A 19,347-nucleotide genomic window follows, 5' to 3' on the forward strand; every position below is an offset into this window, starting at 1 on the left:
GGTCCTTTGGAAAACTAGAATCATGTACAAACCTGAATAAATGACCAGAATAGAAGTACTATAAAAATCTTCTAATTGACAAACTGATAAGAAACAGGAGAATGATATGACAGAGAAAGTAATAAGTGAAAAATATGTGAAGAAAAGAGCAAGGCAGCTCAATATCATGACTTCATGTTATATTGTAAGATTTACCACATGATGCAATAAGGTTTTTTTTTCCTTAATAGGTTGAAAATGTGGTGGCTACTTGTAACGGTGTGTTTCATCCACATGTCTGGAAATGCATTTTGTTTCCTTGGAAAAATTGCTGAGAACGCTGAAGCCAGTATGAATGTTGTAAGTTATTCATATCACTAATATTTTAAAAACAACACTTCTGAAGATATTGATGCTATTTGCTCCCATTAATTCTTTTAAAATATCTTTTATTTTAAAGCTTGAAATATTTCTTTACACAATGTATGTTAACAATCAATGAGAAGTTTTACAATAGGAATCATAAAAGTGGCCCAGTAAACATGAAGCTAATTTTTTTTTTCCCTCCATTCAGAGTCAGATGATTTCCTTCTGGGGCTACCCAAGTGAGATGCATAAAGTTATAACTGCAGATGGCTATATCCTTCAGGTCTATCGGATTCCTCATGGAAAGAATGATGCTAATCATTTAGGTAGGACTGGTTTTTGTTCAGTCACTAAGTTGTGCTCCACTCTTGTGCAACCCCATGGCCTGTAGCCTGCCCGGGTCCTCTGTCCATGGAGTATCCTGGCAAGAGTACTGAAGTGGGCTGCCACTTCCTTCTCCAGGGGATCTTCCCAACCCAGGAACTGAAACCACACCTCCTGTGTTGGCAGGCAGATTCTTTACCACTGAGTCACCAGGGAAGCTTGGGGGGACTGGAATGACGGGAAAAGATGAGTGCCTTGAATTGTGAATCAAATACATTCCATTCAAATATATTCTAATTCTAGAACATGAGATTAAGTTACTCACAGGGAAAGAAATCCTTGATCCACCTTGGACTTCTGAGGTTAAGCTAAGGGTCTGAGTGACACCAGATTTACACTGGCTTCTATGATGTGAAGCACACTGGCCCACGATTTTAGTTTGTTGTGCTGGGTGGGGACTCAGAGTCCCTGAATAACAAACCCACTTAATTAACATTATGCTGAATTTCTTTAATATAATTTTTCAATAGCTTTTTGAGTTTAACTGGCATACAATAAACTGCACACAATTTAAAGTATACAGGTGCACATATTTTGTCATCTGAGAAAATATCACAATTAAGATAACAATTTCAAAAATATTCACCCCACCAAGCAAACATGTAATTCTAGTCTTCCTAAATTCATGTTTCTCTGCGAATAAGGAGTGAGTTTATAAAGGTTTGAATAATTTTCTTCTTTAGGTCAGAGACCTGTTGTGTTTCTGCAGCATGGCCTTCTTGCCTCAGCCACAAACTGGATTTCCAACCTGCCCAACAACAGCCTGGGCTTCCTCCTGGCAGATGCTGGTTATGACGTGTGGCTGGGAAACAGCAGAGGAAACACTTGGGCCCAGGAACATTTATACTATTCACCAGACTCCCCTGAATTCTGGGCTTTCAGGTAAAGAGGGAGAATTAAAACTAAATGTTGAGTTAAAAATCATCAGTAGTCACTGCTTCCAATCCAGTCGTATCTTAACAAATCCCACTTCAAGTAGGAGGAGAAGGAAGTCCTTTGATTCTAATCTATCTTAGATTTTTCATACACCTCATTCCAAGGGTAGTTTTCCTCCTAACTGTGATCCCAGTGCCCACTATTATGAGATTCCCTGAATCTGCTTTTCCACCTTGATTGAGCAAAATGAGTAAGCAAGGAAATTTGTTGCCCCCGGCAATTTCTAAAGGAACATCCACATGGATTTAAACCCAGCTGGGGTTCAGGGACAACATCTCTCATCAGCAATAATGAAGTGGAGGGGGAGACAATGAAATTCAGACACCATGGAGAGATTATCAAGGATTTTCTTACTGGCCTTCTGGTGCCTTATCTCTGGGAATTACTAGTGGAAGTGGAGAACAGAAGAGAAGTTGGTTGATAGAGCTGAGGCACAAAAGTGCTCTAACAATGCTAGGAACCAAATGGAAGGTCATCTGACCCAAGTGTAGTGAGGAAGAGGAAGACCAAGAGGCGAGGAGACTAGAGATGCCAAGAAGCCAAGATCAGGATGGGCAGTGTAGGTCACAATGAGGGCCTTGGAGCTCATTCTAAGTGTAAGGAGAAGCTTCTGGAAAGTTTTAACAGGGGAGGGGCATAGCCTGTTTTCATTTTCAAAAAAATTATTCTGGATGACTTGTAAAGAATAAAATAGAGGAATTATTCATATTTCATGGTAGTGGAACACTAAATACAAGTCATTATTAAATCTGACAGTCAGATTCAGGGATGGAAGTAGTCCCCAACTACAAATACTAGTGTTTCAAATTGGATCAAATTGCAGCTACCATGCTGTGCTTTAGAAATAATGTCAGCTCTTTAAAGAAGTCATCGGCAAAGAGCCCCTGACACTCAAATAGTCTATAAGCAGCAATGTTTAGAGCATCCAGTTTTCTATTTTTCAAAGGAAGCTTTAGCTTAAATAGGTTTGACTTACAGCAATTATAACAAAGATGTGTATTTAGCTTATTTTGTCTTTTTTACAGCTTTGATGAAATGGCTGAATATGACCTTCCATCTACAATTGATTTCATCCTAAAGAGAACAGGACAGAAGAAGCTACACTATGTTGGCCATTCCCAAGGCACCACCATTGGTAGGTAAAGCAATTAGCAAGTAGTGTAGTTCGTATAGATCCTTTACCAGTGGTCATGCAGGTATGCTGGTCTTCTTGCTTGCTAATTGCTTTCCATTCATTATATAATGCAATGTCTACAACAGCCCACTGATATAAGGCCATTATTATTCCTATTGTATGTATCAGTTCAGTTCAGTTCAGTTGCTCAGTCATGTCCAACTCTTTGTGACCACATGAATTACAGCACACCAGGCCTCCCTGTCCATCACAAACTCCCAGAGTTCACTCAGATTCACGTCCATCAAGTCAGTGATGCCATCCAGCCATCTCATCCTCTGTTGTCCCCTTTTCCCCCTGCCTTCAATCCCTCCCAGCATCAGGGTCTTTTTCAATGAGTCAGCTCTGCATGAGGTTGCCAAAGTATTGGAGCCTCAGCATCAGTCCTTCCAATGAACACCCAGGACTGGTCTCCTTTAGGATGGACTGGTTGGATCTCCTTGCAGTCCAAGGGACTCTCAAGAGTCTTCTCCAACACCACAGTTCAAAAGCATCAATTCTTTGGCACTCAGCTTTCTTCACAGTCCAACTCTCATATCCATACATGACCACTGGGAAAAGCATAGCCTTGACTAGACAGACCTTTGTTGGCAAAGTAATATCTCTGCTTTTGAATATGCTATCTAGGTTGGTCATAACTTTCCTTCCAAGGAGTAAGTGTCTTTTAATTTCATGGCTGCAATTCACCATCTACAGTGATTTTGGAGCCCAAAAATAGGCAACCTAAATAGCGGGTGAAGAAATAGTTTGTGTAAGATAACAGTTATTACAGGTAGGAACCAATGCTCTGAAACTTTGTACCACATGGTCTCTGGTCTCAGTTTATTTCATTCAGTCAACCCTATTTATGGGTCTCATATAACATATCCTAAGGATATAGCAAAAAATAAATAGTTTAAAATCTCTGTCTTTTTACTACTAATACTCTAGCAGGTGGAGGCAGAGAAAATGATAAGTAAAATATATATGATGCTAGATGATGGTAGCATTTTTCTATGAAGAGAAAAATAAATCAGGGAGTCAGATTGGGGAGCATCAGAGGGGTGCTTATGACTGACTCCTATGCTTTTGTATAGAACATGTTGAACATAGCTTAACCTTTTCTCAGTGATACAGGGTTATGAAATTATTGCACTTAGCTGAAATGCAGAAATGTCCTTAAGATTTATTGAGGTAAATAGAACCGCTTGTCCTGACAGAAAATCACTCCAAGCTACTGCTCTTTTGAGTATTTAAAGTTTGAACATTTCCATTCTTCTTACTCACCAGTGGACAGTTTATCATTGTGTCACCATACTCATAAATTTCAGCAAGTTGTTTCTGCCTTCTAATTTACATTTACCAGTCAATCTGCTGTGTACATGAAGTTTAGTGAAGTGTCCTTGATGGATTGCATCTACAATGGGATTAAGCTTGTTTTGAGAAGTTACCTGTCTGACCCTTTATGGACCTACTGACCATCACTCAGTGTCAGTGGTGCTGCTACTAATACTCTAGCAGGAGGAGACAGACTCTCCTTGTGCAGGAGTCCTGCTTGCTCTGGGTGACCTGCTGGCTCTCATCTTCAGAGTTAGGAAGCCAGATAAAGAACTCCTTAATCAACAGAGTGCTGTTGGAAAGCATGTTCTTCTTCCAGTGGGATCAGGCTGCATATTACTGAGTGGCATAAACCTGAAAAGTTTTTCTTTCTTTTTGCTTTATTTAAGTTTTGCACAAATCTGAAAAGCTTTGTTTCAAGCTGTTCTTAAGTCTAGTCAACATGTCATTACTAACAGTAAGGAGAGATTGTCCTGTGAAATTCAACTGTAAAGAATTTAAGTTAATAATTGTTTAATTAGAACCCAGTCTATTTATACGGTAGGGCTTCCCTGGTGGCTCAGAGGTTAAAGCGTCTGCCTCCAATGTGGGAAACCCGGGTTCGATCCCTGGGTCAGGAAGATCCCCTGGAGAAAGAAATGGCAACCCACTCCAGTATTCTTGCCTGGAGAATCCCATGGACAGAGGAGCTTGGTAGGCTATAGTCCACGGGGTCACAAAGAGTCGGACACAACTGAGTGACTTCACTTTCACTTTATATGGTACTGTTCATGAAAACAATTAAAAGCAGATAAGGGCTGAGAATATTGTATACAAATATTGGAATTATCTCTGCTACTCATTTGTTAAGCATTACTATGTGACTCAGTTCAGTTCAGTTCAGTTGCTCAGTCATGTCTGACTCTCTGTGACCCCATGAATTGCAGCACGCCAAGCCTCCCTGTTCATCACCAACTCCCGGAGTTCACTCAGACTCACGTCCATCAAGTCAGTGATGCCATCCAGCCATCTCATCACTGATCTCCAGTAGCATATTGGGCACCTACTGACCTGGGGAGATCCTTTTTTAGTATCCTATCATTTTGCCTTTCAATACTGTTCATGGGGTTCTCAAGGCAAGAATACTGAAGTGGTTTGCCATTCCCTTCTCCAGTGGACCACATTCTGTCAGACCTCTCCACCATGACCCGCCCATCTTGAGTGGCCCCACGGGCATGGCTTAGTTCCTGGTAAATATTCTACATGATTCAACTTAATTATTTCCTAAACAACCTAAGGAAGTATTCATTATTATACCTATTTTTAGATGAGGAAACTAAAACTTTTAGAGTTTAGGTCTCTTTTCCAAGGTCACAAAGCTAATAAACCACAGAACTAAGTTTCAAACTCTCTTTCGACACATTTCAAATTTGTGCTTTAACCTTTCCACTTATATACCTTATTCATGTTAAATGTTAATTATCTCATTGTTATAAGATGAGATAATTTTAAGCTGAACCAAACCTGCTGTCATATAAATTATAACACTTTTATTACCGTGTGATTATTCTAAAGTTGGCCTGTTTTCAAAAATCAGATAAAAGAGTTAAATGTAACTTTTAAAAAGTTCTAACCTCCTGTCCAGGGCTTCCTAGGTAGCTCAGCGGTAAAAAAAATCTGCCTGCCAAATGGGAGATGTGAGTTATATCCCTGGGATGGGAAAATCCCATGGAGAAGGAAATGGCAGTCCACTTCAGTATTCTTGCTAGGGAAATCCCATGGACAGAGGAGCCTGATTGGCCCCAGTACATGGGGTCGCCAGAGTCAGACATGACTTAGCAACTAAACAACAGCAAACCTCATGTCCCCAGAGAGAATCTATGAAAATAAAATATACTAAAATCTGACCATTTTGTTCATTTCAGGTTGTCCCAGATGGTACCCTTAGTAAGTCCAAAGTAATGATGTCCTACTTGTAAAACACACACACACACACACACACACACACATCCCTACCTTTACACATATTCCTTGTTCTCTTTCAGGTTTTGTCGCCTTTTCTACCAATCCCACACTGGCTGAAAAAATCGAAGTCTTCCATGCATTAGCCCCAGTTGCCACAGTGAAGTACACCCAGAGCCTGTTTAACAAACTTGCACTTATTCCTCACTTCCTCTTCAAGGTATGTGATTCCCTTTACCCAGTTCTAAGATATTGAATTGTTAGTGTATTTCAAAGTGATAGAGAAAAAACACAAGGTGGATGATCGTGTTTATATCCAGGAATGGAAATGAATGTGTTTATGTTACACCTTGAATAGCACTGACCATGTTCGAATCCCCGTTATAGTTTAAGAGATCCCCACTTTTTTAAATTCTCCATTTCTTTGTGTGCTAGCAACACCTGGCAGTGTTTTTGCTCCTTCATGGATGTTTCTTTACCAAGTATCCACACAAGTCTTCAAGGCTGTGTTTCCACCCTCAGCCTGGGGAAGACGAGCTAAAAGCAACACAAAAGAGTCAAATAAAATACCTCAACTACCTAGTCCATGAAAGGTGGGAAGAGGAAGAACAGGAAAGAAAGGGAAGGGAAAGGAAAAGGAGAGAAAGGGTAAGATAGCAGTGGTGAAGTAAAGCAAGAACTTGGAGACCCCTCATCAAATACCCTTGGCTTTCCAAGTCTTATCCCTAAGAGGTCTTTTCTCTTTAAATGGGGATTTTGTAGCGCAGTAGAATAGATTTCAATAAACTGTAGATATATATGTAAGCATATATGTTAGGGATTTAATAATCTTTTCTGTATCCAAAGTTTAATCACCAACTTCTCCCTCCCACCGTAACCAACAGACACATGTGCGCACGCGCGCACACACACACACACACACACACACACACACTCCATTAGGAGAACAGTTTGCCTCAGGCTACAAAATTTACTGATGCCATTCTCTTCTATGGTTGTGTATTTTTCTTTTTTTTTTTCACTCAGGTGTGTGCTGTTCATTTTTTTCTCACTAAACTAACACAGGTGTCTAAAACCTAAAAGATTTTTACCTGCAACTATATTTGTAAAACTTTTACTCAAAATGTAAAATTGTGTGATGACCCTGAATATATTTACAGGCTGCCCTGATTCAGAACATGTTTATTTTTCACTTGTACTCAGAATTTCTGATAGGCAGTGGAGAGAGGGGTTTAAAAAAAGATAATATTAGACTTTAAGTCAAAATCTTGAGGCTTGGATCAGGATTCTAGCTGCAATCCAGTTTTCACTAGACCAAGACCCTGACTATTTATTAGCCTTCTGTTCTCCTGTATAAAGTGAGGATGACAGAGTACGAACTACCAGTAATAATTAAATAAGTCACACGGATAAAATGTCCAGCAAAGAGAAAACGGTCAATACTTTATAGTAACTTTGCATGTGTATAATTTTGAAACTTTGTGTGTAATTTTGAAACTATGGAGTCACTGTCATATAACTGAAACTAATATTATATTGTAAATCAACTATACTTCAATAAACAATGAATAAAATAAAATGGGGGTAACAAAGTGTCAACCTTCCTCAAGAACAATGAGGGTGAGTCCTTTCAGTTATTAAGCTACCAAACCTCTTTGTCTTTTTAATGTTTTCATGAAAATATGGCTTGAAGTCATCCTTTTCCCTGATGATTTTTGGTCATTTATTGCTGATACCACACATCTTGGAACTGACTTTTGATATTCTACAATGTTGTTTTATGATTTAATCCCATAGCTCCTATTACCCCAACTAGACTGTACATTTTTATGCATTACAATTTTCATCAGCCAGTATAGTTCTCAATGCAACAATTAATACCCAGTATTCATATCTGCCCTGTCCATTCCACATCTTTATCATTGGGATTCAATGAGAGAAAGTATTTAAACTTCCTAAGACAACATATAGCAATATTGAAAAAGACATTTCTCTCAGTAAACTAGACAAATTAAGAAGTCTTTTCTGTAGCTTGTTATTTGCAAATCTATAATGATGCTTTTATTTTTCAGATTATATTTGGTAACAAAATGTTCTACCCACACAATTTTTTTGAACAATTTCTTGGTGTTGAAGTGTGCTCTCGTGAGACACTGGATGTCCTTTGTAAGAATGCCTTGTTTGCCATTACTGGAGCTGACAATAAAAACTTCAACATGGTTTGTATGCCCTGAAATTTCTGATTATTTTGAGCAACTCTCTTGATTTCTTGTCTTATCATCACTTAGGAATGGTACTTTATTAGAACCAGGAGTCACTTCAAAATTCTGTCCAATATGCAGATAAGCCCAAGAGAAATCGCAAGCCATGGCTCCTAGTTTTGTTGCCTCCAGGTTCCTTCCATCACCTCGTTGTGCCCTGAAGTAAACAGCTTGTAGAAAAAACAAAAACAGAAAACTCGCTACTCACCTCTGATCACCTGAAAATTGGTGTGACATTTAATTTCTGTGAGATGAGGTATTGAACCACGTTGTCAGGTTCCTCTGTAGGAAAAATATGTCTAGATACTGGATGAATATTATTTAAAATATTTTAATGCTGATAGTCAACCCTATAAACTTTCCAAAACTTCTTTCAGAGCAACTTTTTATGTAAGATCTTGTCCATACTCTTTACCTTCTATTTCATTTTCTTTGCACCAAGTGGATGTTTAAAAACACATGCAACATACTGGAGTATTGCAAGGAAGTTAAAAATTTGGATTCAGGTTAAAAGCATAATTCAGATCCTACCTTTGCAACACACTTGAACACCTTCATTTTGATTCCTTATCCATGAAATGAGTCATTGTGAAGATTAAATGAGCTAACATATGTAAAGTATGTACTGCGCTCAGTCATGTCTGATTCTTTGCAGTCCCATGGACTGTAGCCAGCCAGGTTCCTTTGTCCATAGAATCTCCCAGGCAAGAATACTGGAGTGGGTTGCCACTTTGTACCCCAGGGGATCTTCCTGACCCAGGGAGTGAACCTGTGTCTTGTGTCTCCTGCACTGACAGGCAGATTCTTTACCATTAGCGCCACCTGGGAAGCCCCAACATACGTAAATCATAGAACAAAACAATCTAGCTCATAGTATGTCACATATTTCACGTTTTGTATTATCCATTGACAACTATTCTCACTCAAAATTGTTTAGTTTAGCTATGCATCCTTGAAATTAGCCCATATAATCAGAGCTTGCCAGCCATGAAGTGATGTACAACTCTTTTGCTCATATCCTGCCAGTAATGCTGCTGGTAAAACTTGATATGGATCAGAAAAGTTTAAGTCTTAGGTGTTTTCAAGAAACTGAACGTATATCTAAGTGTGTGTGTGTGCTTATGTGCTTGCTTTCTAGAGTCGCTTAGATGTGTATATAGCACATAATCCAGCAGGAACTTCTGTTCAAAACATCCTCCACTGGAGACAGGTATCATTTCAAGCTGTTAAAACTTTCTTGTGGGCCTCAACCATCACCAATTTACCTAAAGCCAAGTCTTAAAAGAGTCTGTCAAAGTAAAGGTTCCTAGCAGGGAATTTTTCTGGCATGGGACTACCAGGTGAAATTATCAATCCATATGAATGAAAATCCTATAAAAATAGGTGCTTTGGGTAGCAAGAAATAAATGATTCTCATGACTTGAGTGGCAAGAAAAATTATTTCAAGCAGAGCTGCATGTAAACTTGAATAAATTGTTCTCTAGGATTAATAGTCTTTATTCTTGGAATGAGAAAAAAATAAATAATATTTAAATTAAAAGTAAACTACTTGGAAATGTTGGTATGTTATCATTCACATAGCCAAGTAATTTTTTTTAATTTCTTAGTTTTTTAAATTTCTCTCCATTAGGCTATTAAGTCTGGGAAATTCCAAGCTTTTGACTGGGGAGCCTCAGTTCAGAACCTAATGCATTATAATCAGGTAAGCGTCTTAAGTAGCAGTTATTCACATTTTGAAAGACAAAGATATAAAAGGTTAAAGATGAAATTGTGATAACTTTACATGTATTTTCCAAAGTCAAATTGTTGTCCAGACCTCAGAAGTCTGTCTAATGCCACCAGGGGTGATAAGTTCTGGAAGTTTCTTACTGCAGTCGTGTGCTACTTTGAGGGCAGCTGAATGAGCACAGACACTGGAGCGTGAAGGCTCAGGGGAAGAATCGGAAACCAGCAGCACCTCAGAGGCTGCCTTTGTCCTGGGCCCTTAACGCTAGTAACCAGAGACTCCATCGTGGGCGGGGAAGCGGGTGAAACACCCACCCCCAACTCCATGCTCCCTGCAACCAAGCCAAACACAACTCAGGATGGTGTCAGCTAACTGGGGAAGTGATGATAATTTAAGATCCAGAAGCTGGTCCTGGAAAACACTTCTAACAGTGGCATATGAGTGAAGAAAAGTGGGTTTATTCTCATGGGCATTCTCCACACTTTTCCCTTCTGTCCAACATATAAAGGAGCATAATAAAGTATTAAAATACTATACATATAATACTATATACATATAATAAAATATTTCTTTGTGAATTAGCTATTGCATAAGTATTGTAGTATGTAGCTATTTGTATAAGTATATAGCTTGTACTTATATAAGTATATTGTATAAGTATATACTTATATAAGTATATTATAGTATATAGCTATATATTATACTTATATAAGTATATTGTAGTGTATAGCTATAAGCATAAGTATATAGCTATTACATTAATGTATTGAATCAGAATTCTTGAGAATATCATCTTTAAAAACTAACAAAATTCTCTGTGAACAGTGGGAAAATTAGTAGTGCTTTTCTTGTCTGCTTTATGTCTACCATTGGTCTGCTTTATAAATGCCTTTAAAATCTGTGTGAATGGTGATTTTTGTCGAAATAGGAAACGGGGCTACTGATAGATTTTCTAAGAATTTGAACCTATATTTAGTAAAAATCAGGCAAGTATTTAGAATACAACTCATTTAATTAACTGACTACTTTTCCAATGACTATACTAGGAAGTCAGACAAAGTAAACATAAATGACTCAGGCCATTCTGAGAAGGTTATACCTTTAGAGTGTGTAAATTCTTAAGATTTAATTATGAAATTGGGTCATGCCACTTGTAACAACAAGGATGGACCTTGACAATATTATGCTAAGTGAAATAAGTTATTCATACACAGATAAATATTATATGATCTCACTTAAATGTGGAATCTAAAACATGAAAAATCTGGAATTAATAGATATAGAAAACAGATTGGTGGTTGCTAGAGGCATGGGCAAAATAGATTAAGGTGGTCAAAAGGTATGAACTTCCAGTCATAAAATAAATAAGACGTGGAGATGCAATTACAGTGTGGAGACTGTAGTTACTAATACTGTACTGTACATTTGAAACTTGCCAAGACAGTAAATCTTAAAAGTTATCTCTTTCTCTCTCTCTAGGGTTAGGGTTAGGGTAAAACTACACATGGAGGTAGATGCTAACTAGATATTTTTGTTGTCATCATCTCACAATGTATACATGTGTGGAATCATTGCTGTGCGCCTGCAACAAATATAATGTTATTTATAAATTATATCTCAATTTTTTAAGTGATATCTGATTTACCCACTGAATAAGTATTGAGTTTAAAGTGAATTTACCTATGAAAATTCTGATTCTTTGCCTCTTGTGTTTTAGCCCACACCTCCCATCTACAATTTAACAGCCATGAGTGTCCCAATTGCAGTATGGAGTGCTGGCCAAGACCTGTTGGCTGACCCTCAGGATGTTGACCTTTTGCTTTCAAAACTCTCTAATCTCATTTACCACAAGGAAATTCCAAATTACAATCACTTGGACTTTATCTGGGCAATGGATGCACCTCAAGAAGTTTACAATGAAATTATTTCTTTGATGGCAGAAGACAAAAAGTAGTTCTGGATTTAGAGAATTATTCATTTACTTTTTCCAAAATAGTTTCTTCTCACCTACATGATTACTGTACTGTTATAAATGCAATGCTTCTTTCTGTAATGTTGACTTTCAAAATATATTAGCATCAACAAACTTTTCATTGGTCATTTTTAATTGGAAAAAAATGCTTAAAATTATTTTTTCCCTTGGAAATGTATCTAGAAACTCTTGACGGACTGTGATCTCAGGGAGGTGAAACTTCTCTTCCAATCCTCCCATTCAGGTTTCTTCTAAACTCCAGAGTGACAATGAGCCTTGAATCACGAGTGTTGCCAAGAGACAGTCCTGGGGTTGACTATTGATGCCTCTTTGGCACACTTGGAGATTGAATAGATTGTTTTCTTCTCATCTGCTGTTGCTAAAGCTTAGTCTCTTCACTTGTGCAGTGGGGCTATCACTTGCTCTTTTGACTGTTACACTCCATGGAAAGGCCAAGTAGACTGTAAGTTGCACTGAGGCCAGCTCACTTTCCCTTTCTAGGGAGAAAAGAACATAGGTAGGTTAGGAAGCAACTGGCAACCCCAGTTCAGGAAGTTGGGAGATAAGGGATTTCTTACCCTCAATATTGTTGACATTTTGGGACAGGTTTCATTTTATTGTCCTGGGCATTCTAGTGTACTTAGCACCATCCCTAGGTTCTACTCACCAGATGCCTTGAGTACACACCCTCCCTGAGTTGTGCCTCATATATACATCTTATTTGCACCATCATATTTTTGCTCACATTCCCCTCCAAAATTTGGTCTAATTTATTTTGGGGTTACAAGTATGTATTCATATTCTCTGTATACAAGAAGACTAATATATCTGAACTGTGTTGTGATCTAAAACTTATTAGATATGATGCAATTCATATTTTAAAAAATCAAGATAATCTAAAATTAAAAGATGCTAAGCATTACCTAGTTTAATCCCCATCATTTTGCAAATGAGGATATTGAAGTTCATAAAGGTTGAGCACTTTAATAAAGGATATATGATTGGCATTGTCAGAGCTGAAATCCACATATTCTAGTTCAAATACTCTTCTGCACAAAGTTGATTACACAGCTCTGTTGCATTTTCAAATTAAATATTTCTAGAGTTATCTGGGAGAAGGCAATGGCACCCCACTCCAGTACTCTTGCCTGGAAAATCCCATGGACAAAGGAGCCTGGAAGGCTGCAGTCCATTGGGTCGCTAAGAGTCGGACACGACTGAGCGACTTCACTTTCAGGTTTCACTTACATGCATTGGAGAAGGAAATGGGAACCCACTCCAGTGTTCTTGCCTGGAGTATCCCAGGGATGGGGGAGCCTGGTAGTCTGCCTATGGGGTTGCACAGAGTTGGACACGACTGAAGCAACCTAGCAGCAGCAGCAGCAAGAGAGTTATCTAAGAGGGGAAATGGAACAAGGTGATGCTTAGGGTTTTATAAAGTATTACTCAGATTATTACTCAATAATAATAATTATTGGGTAACTCAATAATAATGAGTTACTAGGCTCTACATAGATATCTAGTAAGGGAAAAATGCCAGTTGAATGGCAGTTTTCTCTGCTAGTGTGAAAGAAGGAAGAAGTAGCTAAGTAGATGTTAGAAGGAGGGAGAAAGAATAGAGATGAGAAAAAAGTAAAGAATGGAAAATATTAGAAGACACAGGAAAGGATTTGTGCTTTCACATGCAAAACTTTTTTGCTTTGCTATGTCTCAGCTGGTCATTTTTACAGCCCCACTCAAAGAAGTCAGATCACAAAAGCCATGTATAATCTAAACCAAACAGGAAAAATTATTTAAAGCATACAAGGAGGATGCCACTCTAGAATTTCCTTTTGAAAATAGCACTTAAGGAAACAAATTAAAATACAGATGAGAACTGTCTGCATAGGTAATCCATCTTAAGTAGTTTTTAGATGGGTTGCTCATAAAACAGTGTATGCAAAATCTCATCAAAGATATTAAATTATTGCTGAAGTAAACTATAAACAAGTCAACTATATATAACTGGTTGGTAACATAGCAAAGTATAAAGTAAATATGGATCTATATTTCAACCTCAAATCATTGTGAGGATTTCTGTGTTCATTTTGAACAACTATCTGTTGAATGTCTTCTCTATGCCAGAGAGTTTAATATAATTAATGCATGATCCATGATAGCACTCAACTAATATGACCCATTACCCATAGGTAATCCAAGCCTATGCCCCAATCAGTAACGCTGAAGAAGCTGAACAGTTTTATGAAGACCTACAAGACCTTTTAGAACTAACACCCAAAAAAGATATCCTCTTCATTATAGGGGACTGAATGCAAAAGTAGGAAGTCAAGAAAAACATGGAGTAACAGGCAAATTTGGCCTGAGTACAGAATGAAGCAGGGCAAAGGCTAATAGAGTTTTGCCGAGAGAATGCACTGGTCATAGCAAACACCCTCTTACAACAACACAAGAGAAGACTCTACACATGGACATCACCAGATGGTCAACACCGAAATCAGACTGATTATATTCTTTGTAGCCAAAGATGGAGAAGCTCTATACAGTTAGCAAAAACAAGACCGGGAGCTGACTGTGGCTCAGATCATGAACTCCTTATTGCCAAATTCAGACTCAAATTGGAGAAAGTGGGGAAAACCACTCAACCATTCAGGTATGACCTAAATCAAATCCCTTATGATTATACAGTGGAAGTGAGAAATAGATTTAAGGGACTAGGTCTGATGGAGTGCCTGATGAACTATGGAATGAGGTTCGTGACATTGTATAGGAGACAGGGATCAAGACCATCCCCATAGGAAAAAAAAAAAAAAAATGCAAAAAAGCAAAATGGCTGTCTGGGGAAGCCTTACAAATAGCTGTGAAAAGAAGAGAAGTGAAAAGCAAAGGAGAAAAAGAAAGATATAAGCATTGAATCCAAAGTTCCAAAGAAAAGCAGGAAGATATAAGAAAGCCTTTCTCAGCAATCAATGCAAAGAAACAGAGAAAACAACAGAATGGGAAAGACTAGAGATCTCTTCAAGAAAATTAGAGATACCAAGGGAATATTTCATGCAAAGATGGGCTCGATAAAGGACAGAAATGGTATGGACCTAACAGAAGCAGAAGATATTAAGAAGAGGTGGCAAGAATACGGAGAAGAACTGTACAAAAAAGATCTTCCTATACACTAATAATGAGAAAATAGAGAAATTAAGGAAATAATTCCATCCACCATTGCATCAAAAAGAATAAAATACTTAGGAATATATCTACTTAAAGAAACTAAAGATCTATATATAGAAAACTATAAAACACTGGTGAAAGAAATCAAAGAGGACACTAATGGAGAAATATTCCATGTTCATGGAAGAATCACTATAGTGAAAATGAGTATACTACTGAAAGCAATCTACAGATTCAACACAATCCCTATCAAGCTACAAACAGTATTTTTCACAGAGCTAGAACAAATAATTTCACAATTTGTATGGAAATACAAAAAAACCTTGAATAGCCAAAGCAATCTTAAGAAAGAAGAATGGAACTAGAGGAATCAACCTGCTTGACTCAGGCTCTACAACAAAGCCACAGTCATCAAGACAGCATGGTGCTGGCACAAAGACAGAAATATAGATCAATGAAACAAAATAGAAAGCCCAGAGATAAATCCATGCACCTATGAACACCTTATCTTAGACAAAGGAGGCAAGAATATACAATGGATTAAAGACAATCTCTTTAACAAGTGGTGCTGGGGAAACTAGTCAACCACTTGTAAAAGAATGAAACTAGAACACTTTCTAATGCCATACACAAAAATAAACTAAAAATGGATTAAAGATATAAACGTAAGACCAGAAACTATAAAACTCCTAGAGGAGAACATAGGCAAAACACTCTCCGACATAAATCACAACAGGATCCCCTATCCCAGAATATTGGAAATAAAAGCAAAAATAAACAAATGGGACCTAATTAAACTTAAAAGCTTCTGTACAACAAAGGAAACTATAAGCAAGGTGAAAAGACAGCCTTCAGAATGAGAGAAAATAATAGCAAATGAAGCAACTAACAAACAACTAATCTCAAAAATATACAAGCAACTCCTGCACCTCAATTTCAGAAAAAAAAAAAACGACCCAATCAAAAAATGGGCCAAAGAACTAAATAGACATTTCTCCAAAAAGAAATATAGATGGCTAACAAACACATGAAAAGATGCTCAACATCACTCATTATCAGTTCAGTTCAGTTCAGTCGCTCAGTCGTGTCTGACTCTTTGCAACCCCTTGAATCACAGCACGCCAGGCCTCCCTGTCCATCACCAACTCCCAGAGTTCACTCAGATTCACGTCCATCGAGTCTGTGATGCCATCCAGCCATCTCATCCTCTGTCGTCCCCTTCTCCTTCTGCCCCCAATCCTTCCCAGCATCAGAGTCTTTTCCAATGAGTCAACTCTTTGCATGAGGTGGCCAAAGTACTGGAGCTTCAGCTTTAGCATCATTCCTTCCAAAGAAATCCCAGGGCTGATCTCCTTCAGAATGGACTGGTTGGATCTCCTTGCAGTCCAAGGGACTCTCAAGAGTCTTCTCCAACACCACAGTTCAAAACCATCAATTCTTCAGCGCTCAGCCTTCTTCACAGTCCAACTCTCACATCCATACATGACCACTGGAAAAACCATAGCCTTGACTAGACGGACCTTAGTGGACAAAGTAATATCTCTGGTTTTGAATATGCTATCTAGGTTGGTCATAACTTTTCTTCCAAGGAGTAAGCATCTTTTAATTTCATGGCTGCAGTCACCATCTGCAGTGATTTTGGAGCCCAAAAATATAAGGTCTGATATTGTTTCCACTGTTTCCCCATATATTTCCCATGAGGTGATGGGAGCAGATGCCATGATCTTCGTTTTCTGAATGTTGAGCTTTAAGCCAACTTTTTCACTCTCCTCTTTCACTTTCATCAAGAGGCTTTTTAGTTCCTCTTCACTTTCTGCCATAAGGGTGGTGTCATCTGCATATCTGAGGTGATTGATATTTCTCCCGGCAATCTTGATTCCAGCTAGTGTTTCTTCCAGTCCAGCGTTTCTCATGATGTACTCTGCATAGAAGTTAAATAAGCAGGGTGACAATATACAGCCTTGACGTACTCCTTTTCCTCTTTGGAACCAGTCTGTTGTTCCATGTCCAGTTCTAACTTTTGCTTCCTGACCTGCATACAGATTTCTCAAGAGGCCCATCAGGTAAATCAAAACCACAATTAGGTACCATTTCACACCAGTCAGAATGGCTGCGATCCAAAAGTCTACAAGCAATAAATGCTGGAGAGGGTGTGGAGAAATGGGAACCCTCTTACAGTGTTGGTGGGAATGCAAACTAGTACAGCCACTATGGAGAACAGTGTGGAGATTCCTTAAAAAACCTGGAAATGGAACTGCCTTATGACCCAGCATTCCCACTGCTGGGCATACACACTGAGGAAACCATATTTGAAAGAGACATGTGTACCCCTATGTTCATCACAGCACTATTTATAATAGCCAGGACATGGAAACAACCTAGATGTCCATCAGCAGATGAATGGATAAGAAAGCTGTGGTACATATACACAATGGAGTATTACTCAGCCATTAAAAAGAATACATTTGAATCAGTTCTAATGAGGTGGATGAAACTGGAGCCTATTATACAGACTGAAGTACAGAAAAACACCAATACAGTATACTAACAGATATATATGGAATTTAGAAAGATGGTAATGATAACCCTGTATGCAAGAGAGCAAAAGAGACACAGATGCATAAAACAGTCTTGTGGACTCTGTGGGAGAGGTTGAGGATGGGATGATTTGGGAGAACGGCATTGAAACTTGTATAATATCATATGTGAAACGAATCACCAGTCCAGGTTCGATGCATGATACTGGATGCTTGGGGATGGTGCGCTGGGATGACCCAGAGGGATGGTATGGGGAGGGAGGAGGGAGGGGGGTTCAGGATTGGGAACACGTGTATACCTGTGGCAGATTCATGTTGATGTATGGCAAAACCAATACAATATTGTAAAGTAATTAGCCTCCAATTAAAATAAATAAATTTATATTTTTAAAAAAAATTTTTTTAAAGTAAAAAGAGACCAGCCTATTAACAACTAGTGTTGCCCACTATAGTATGTCTATAAAAACTCTGAAACCACTTTGTTCAGGGTTCAAAGCTTGGAGTGTTAACTACTCTGGGACTGCCAGCATAATAAACCTGAGTTCTCCATTTCTCCAAGTGTGGTGCTTGGTTTCTTGATTACTGGTTTCTGCAACATATTAAGACCCAGTGTAAAAAATTGTGGAAAACTTATCTCAAAAAATAGGAATTGAGTCCTAGAGAAGTTCACAAAACATAAGATAGGGAAAACGAGCATTTTGCTAAGTTCTTTATAATGGCATCACAATTCCCACAAAAATATTACAAACTGGACAATATTATAGCAATTTTAGAAAGTAGGATGCTGAGGATAAATTCCTCATGCAAAATCTCACAGAAAATAGTGGAAAGAAAACTTTAACTTAGTTCTGTCTGACTTGAAAACCCAAGTTTGTTTAATATTCCACAGCACCAATTCCATGCTTCAGAACAAGTCCTAACACAAAAAATTTTTCATATGATTGCATGCTAAACTACATTTTTACCTCTGTTATGGCTCTTACCACTTTCCTTTGTACAGGATGTATGTTTGATGTATTTTAATCACGTCTGTGTTTATAAAGTCTGTAAATTCAGGGAACCCAGTTTGCTTCTTTTTATATCTTCTTTTATGTGTGGCACAGGCAGACAAATGGGAGCTTCTGTTTAATAATTGAAGCTTATTATTATGTGTGTCTGTAATTAATGCCTTTACTAATTTTGTATAACAAAGAATTGAACAAGATTTTCTCCGTACGCCTAAACCGTCCATTTCTTTAATATGCCAGATTGCCTTAAAATCACATGTAAATAGCAAACACTTGGAATTGGCTTAATCATTAAAACACTGTTTCCAAAAATTAATGCAAAACTTACAATTCTCTAAATTTGATCCACTTCATTTCTTATTAGTTATTTTTTAAAAGCTTTTCTTTTTGAAGTTTTCAAGTGCTAAAATTGAGAATCTAATATGGTTCCCAAATATCTACCATCCAGCATAAACAATTATTATCCATAGCTGAGTTTGCTGTATATATATCCCACCACAGCAGCAACAGATTGTTTTAAAGCAAACTTCTAGACATCATATCATTTCATCTGGAAATAAAGACAATTTAAAAATACAACCACAA

The 19,347-nt window shown here is 37.9% G+C and overlaps 1 protein-coding gene across 1 annotated transcript; it reads left to right on the top strand.

Moving 5' to 3' along the window:
- The first annotated feature begins 237 nt into the window (after window positions 1-237).
- On the top strand, window positions 238-12,038 carry LOC128067744 (gastric triacylglycerol lipase). Its single transcript, XM_052660795.1, has 9 exons — window positions 238-339; window positions 554-671; window positions 1,413-1,611; window positions 2,691-2,800; window positions 6,181-6,317; window positions 8,170-8,316; window positions 9,497-9,568; window positions 9,989-10,060; window positions 11,802-12,038. Exons 1-9 carry the CDS (start codon window positions 238-240, stop codon window positions 12,036-12,038), a joined length of 1,194 nt encoding a protein of 397 aa, XP_052516755.1.
- The last annotated feature ends 7,309 nt before the right edge of the window (window positions 12,039-19,347 follow it).

Source organism: Budorcas taxicolor, chromosome 23, assembly GCF_023091745.1.
Source record: "Budorcas taxicolor isolate Tak-1 chromosome 23, Takin1.1, whole genome shotgun sequence".
Taxonomy (NCBI): domain Eukaryota; kingdom Metazoa; phylum Chordata; class Mammalia; order Artiodactyla; family Bovidae; genus Budorcas; species Budorcas taxicolor.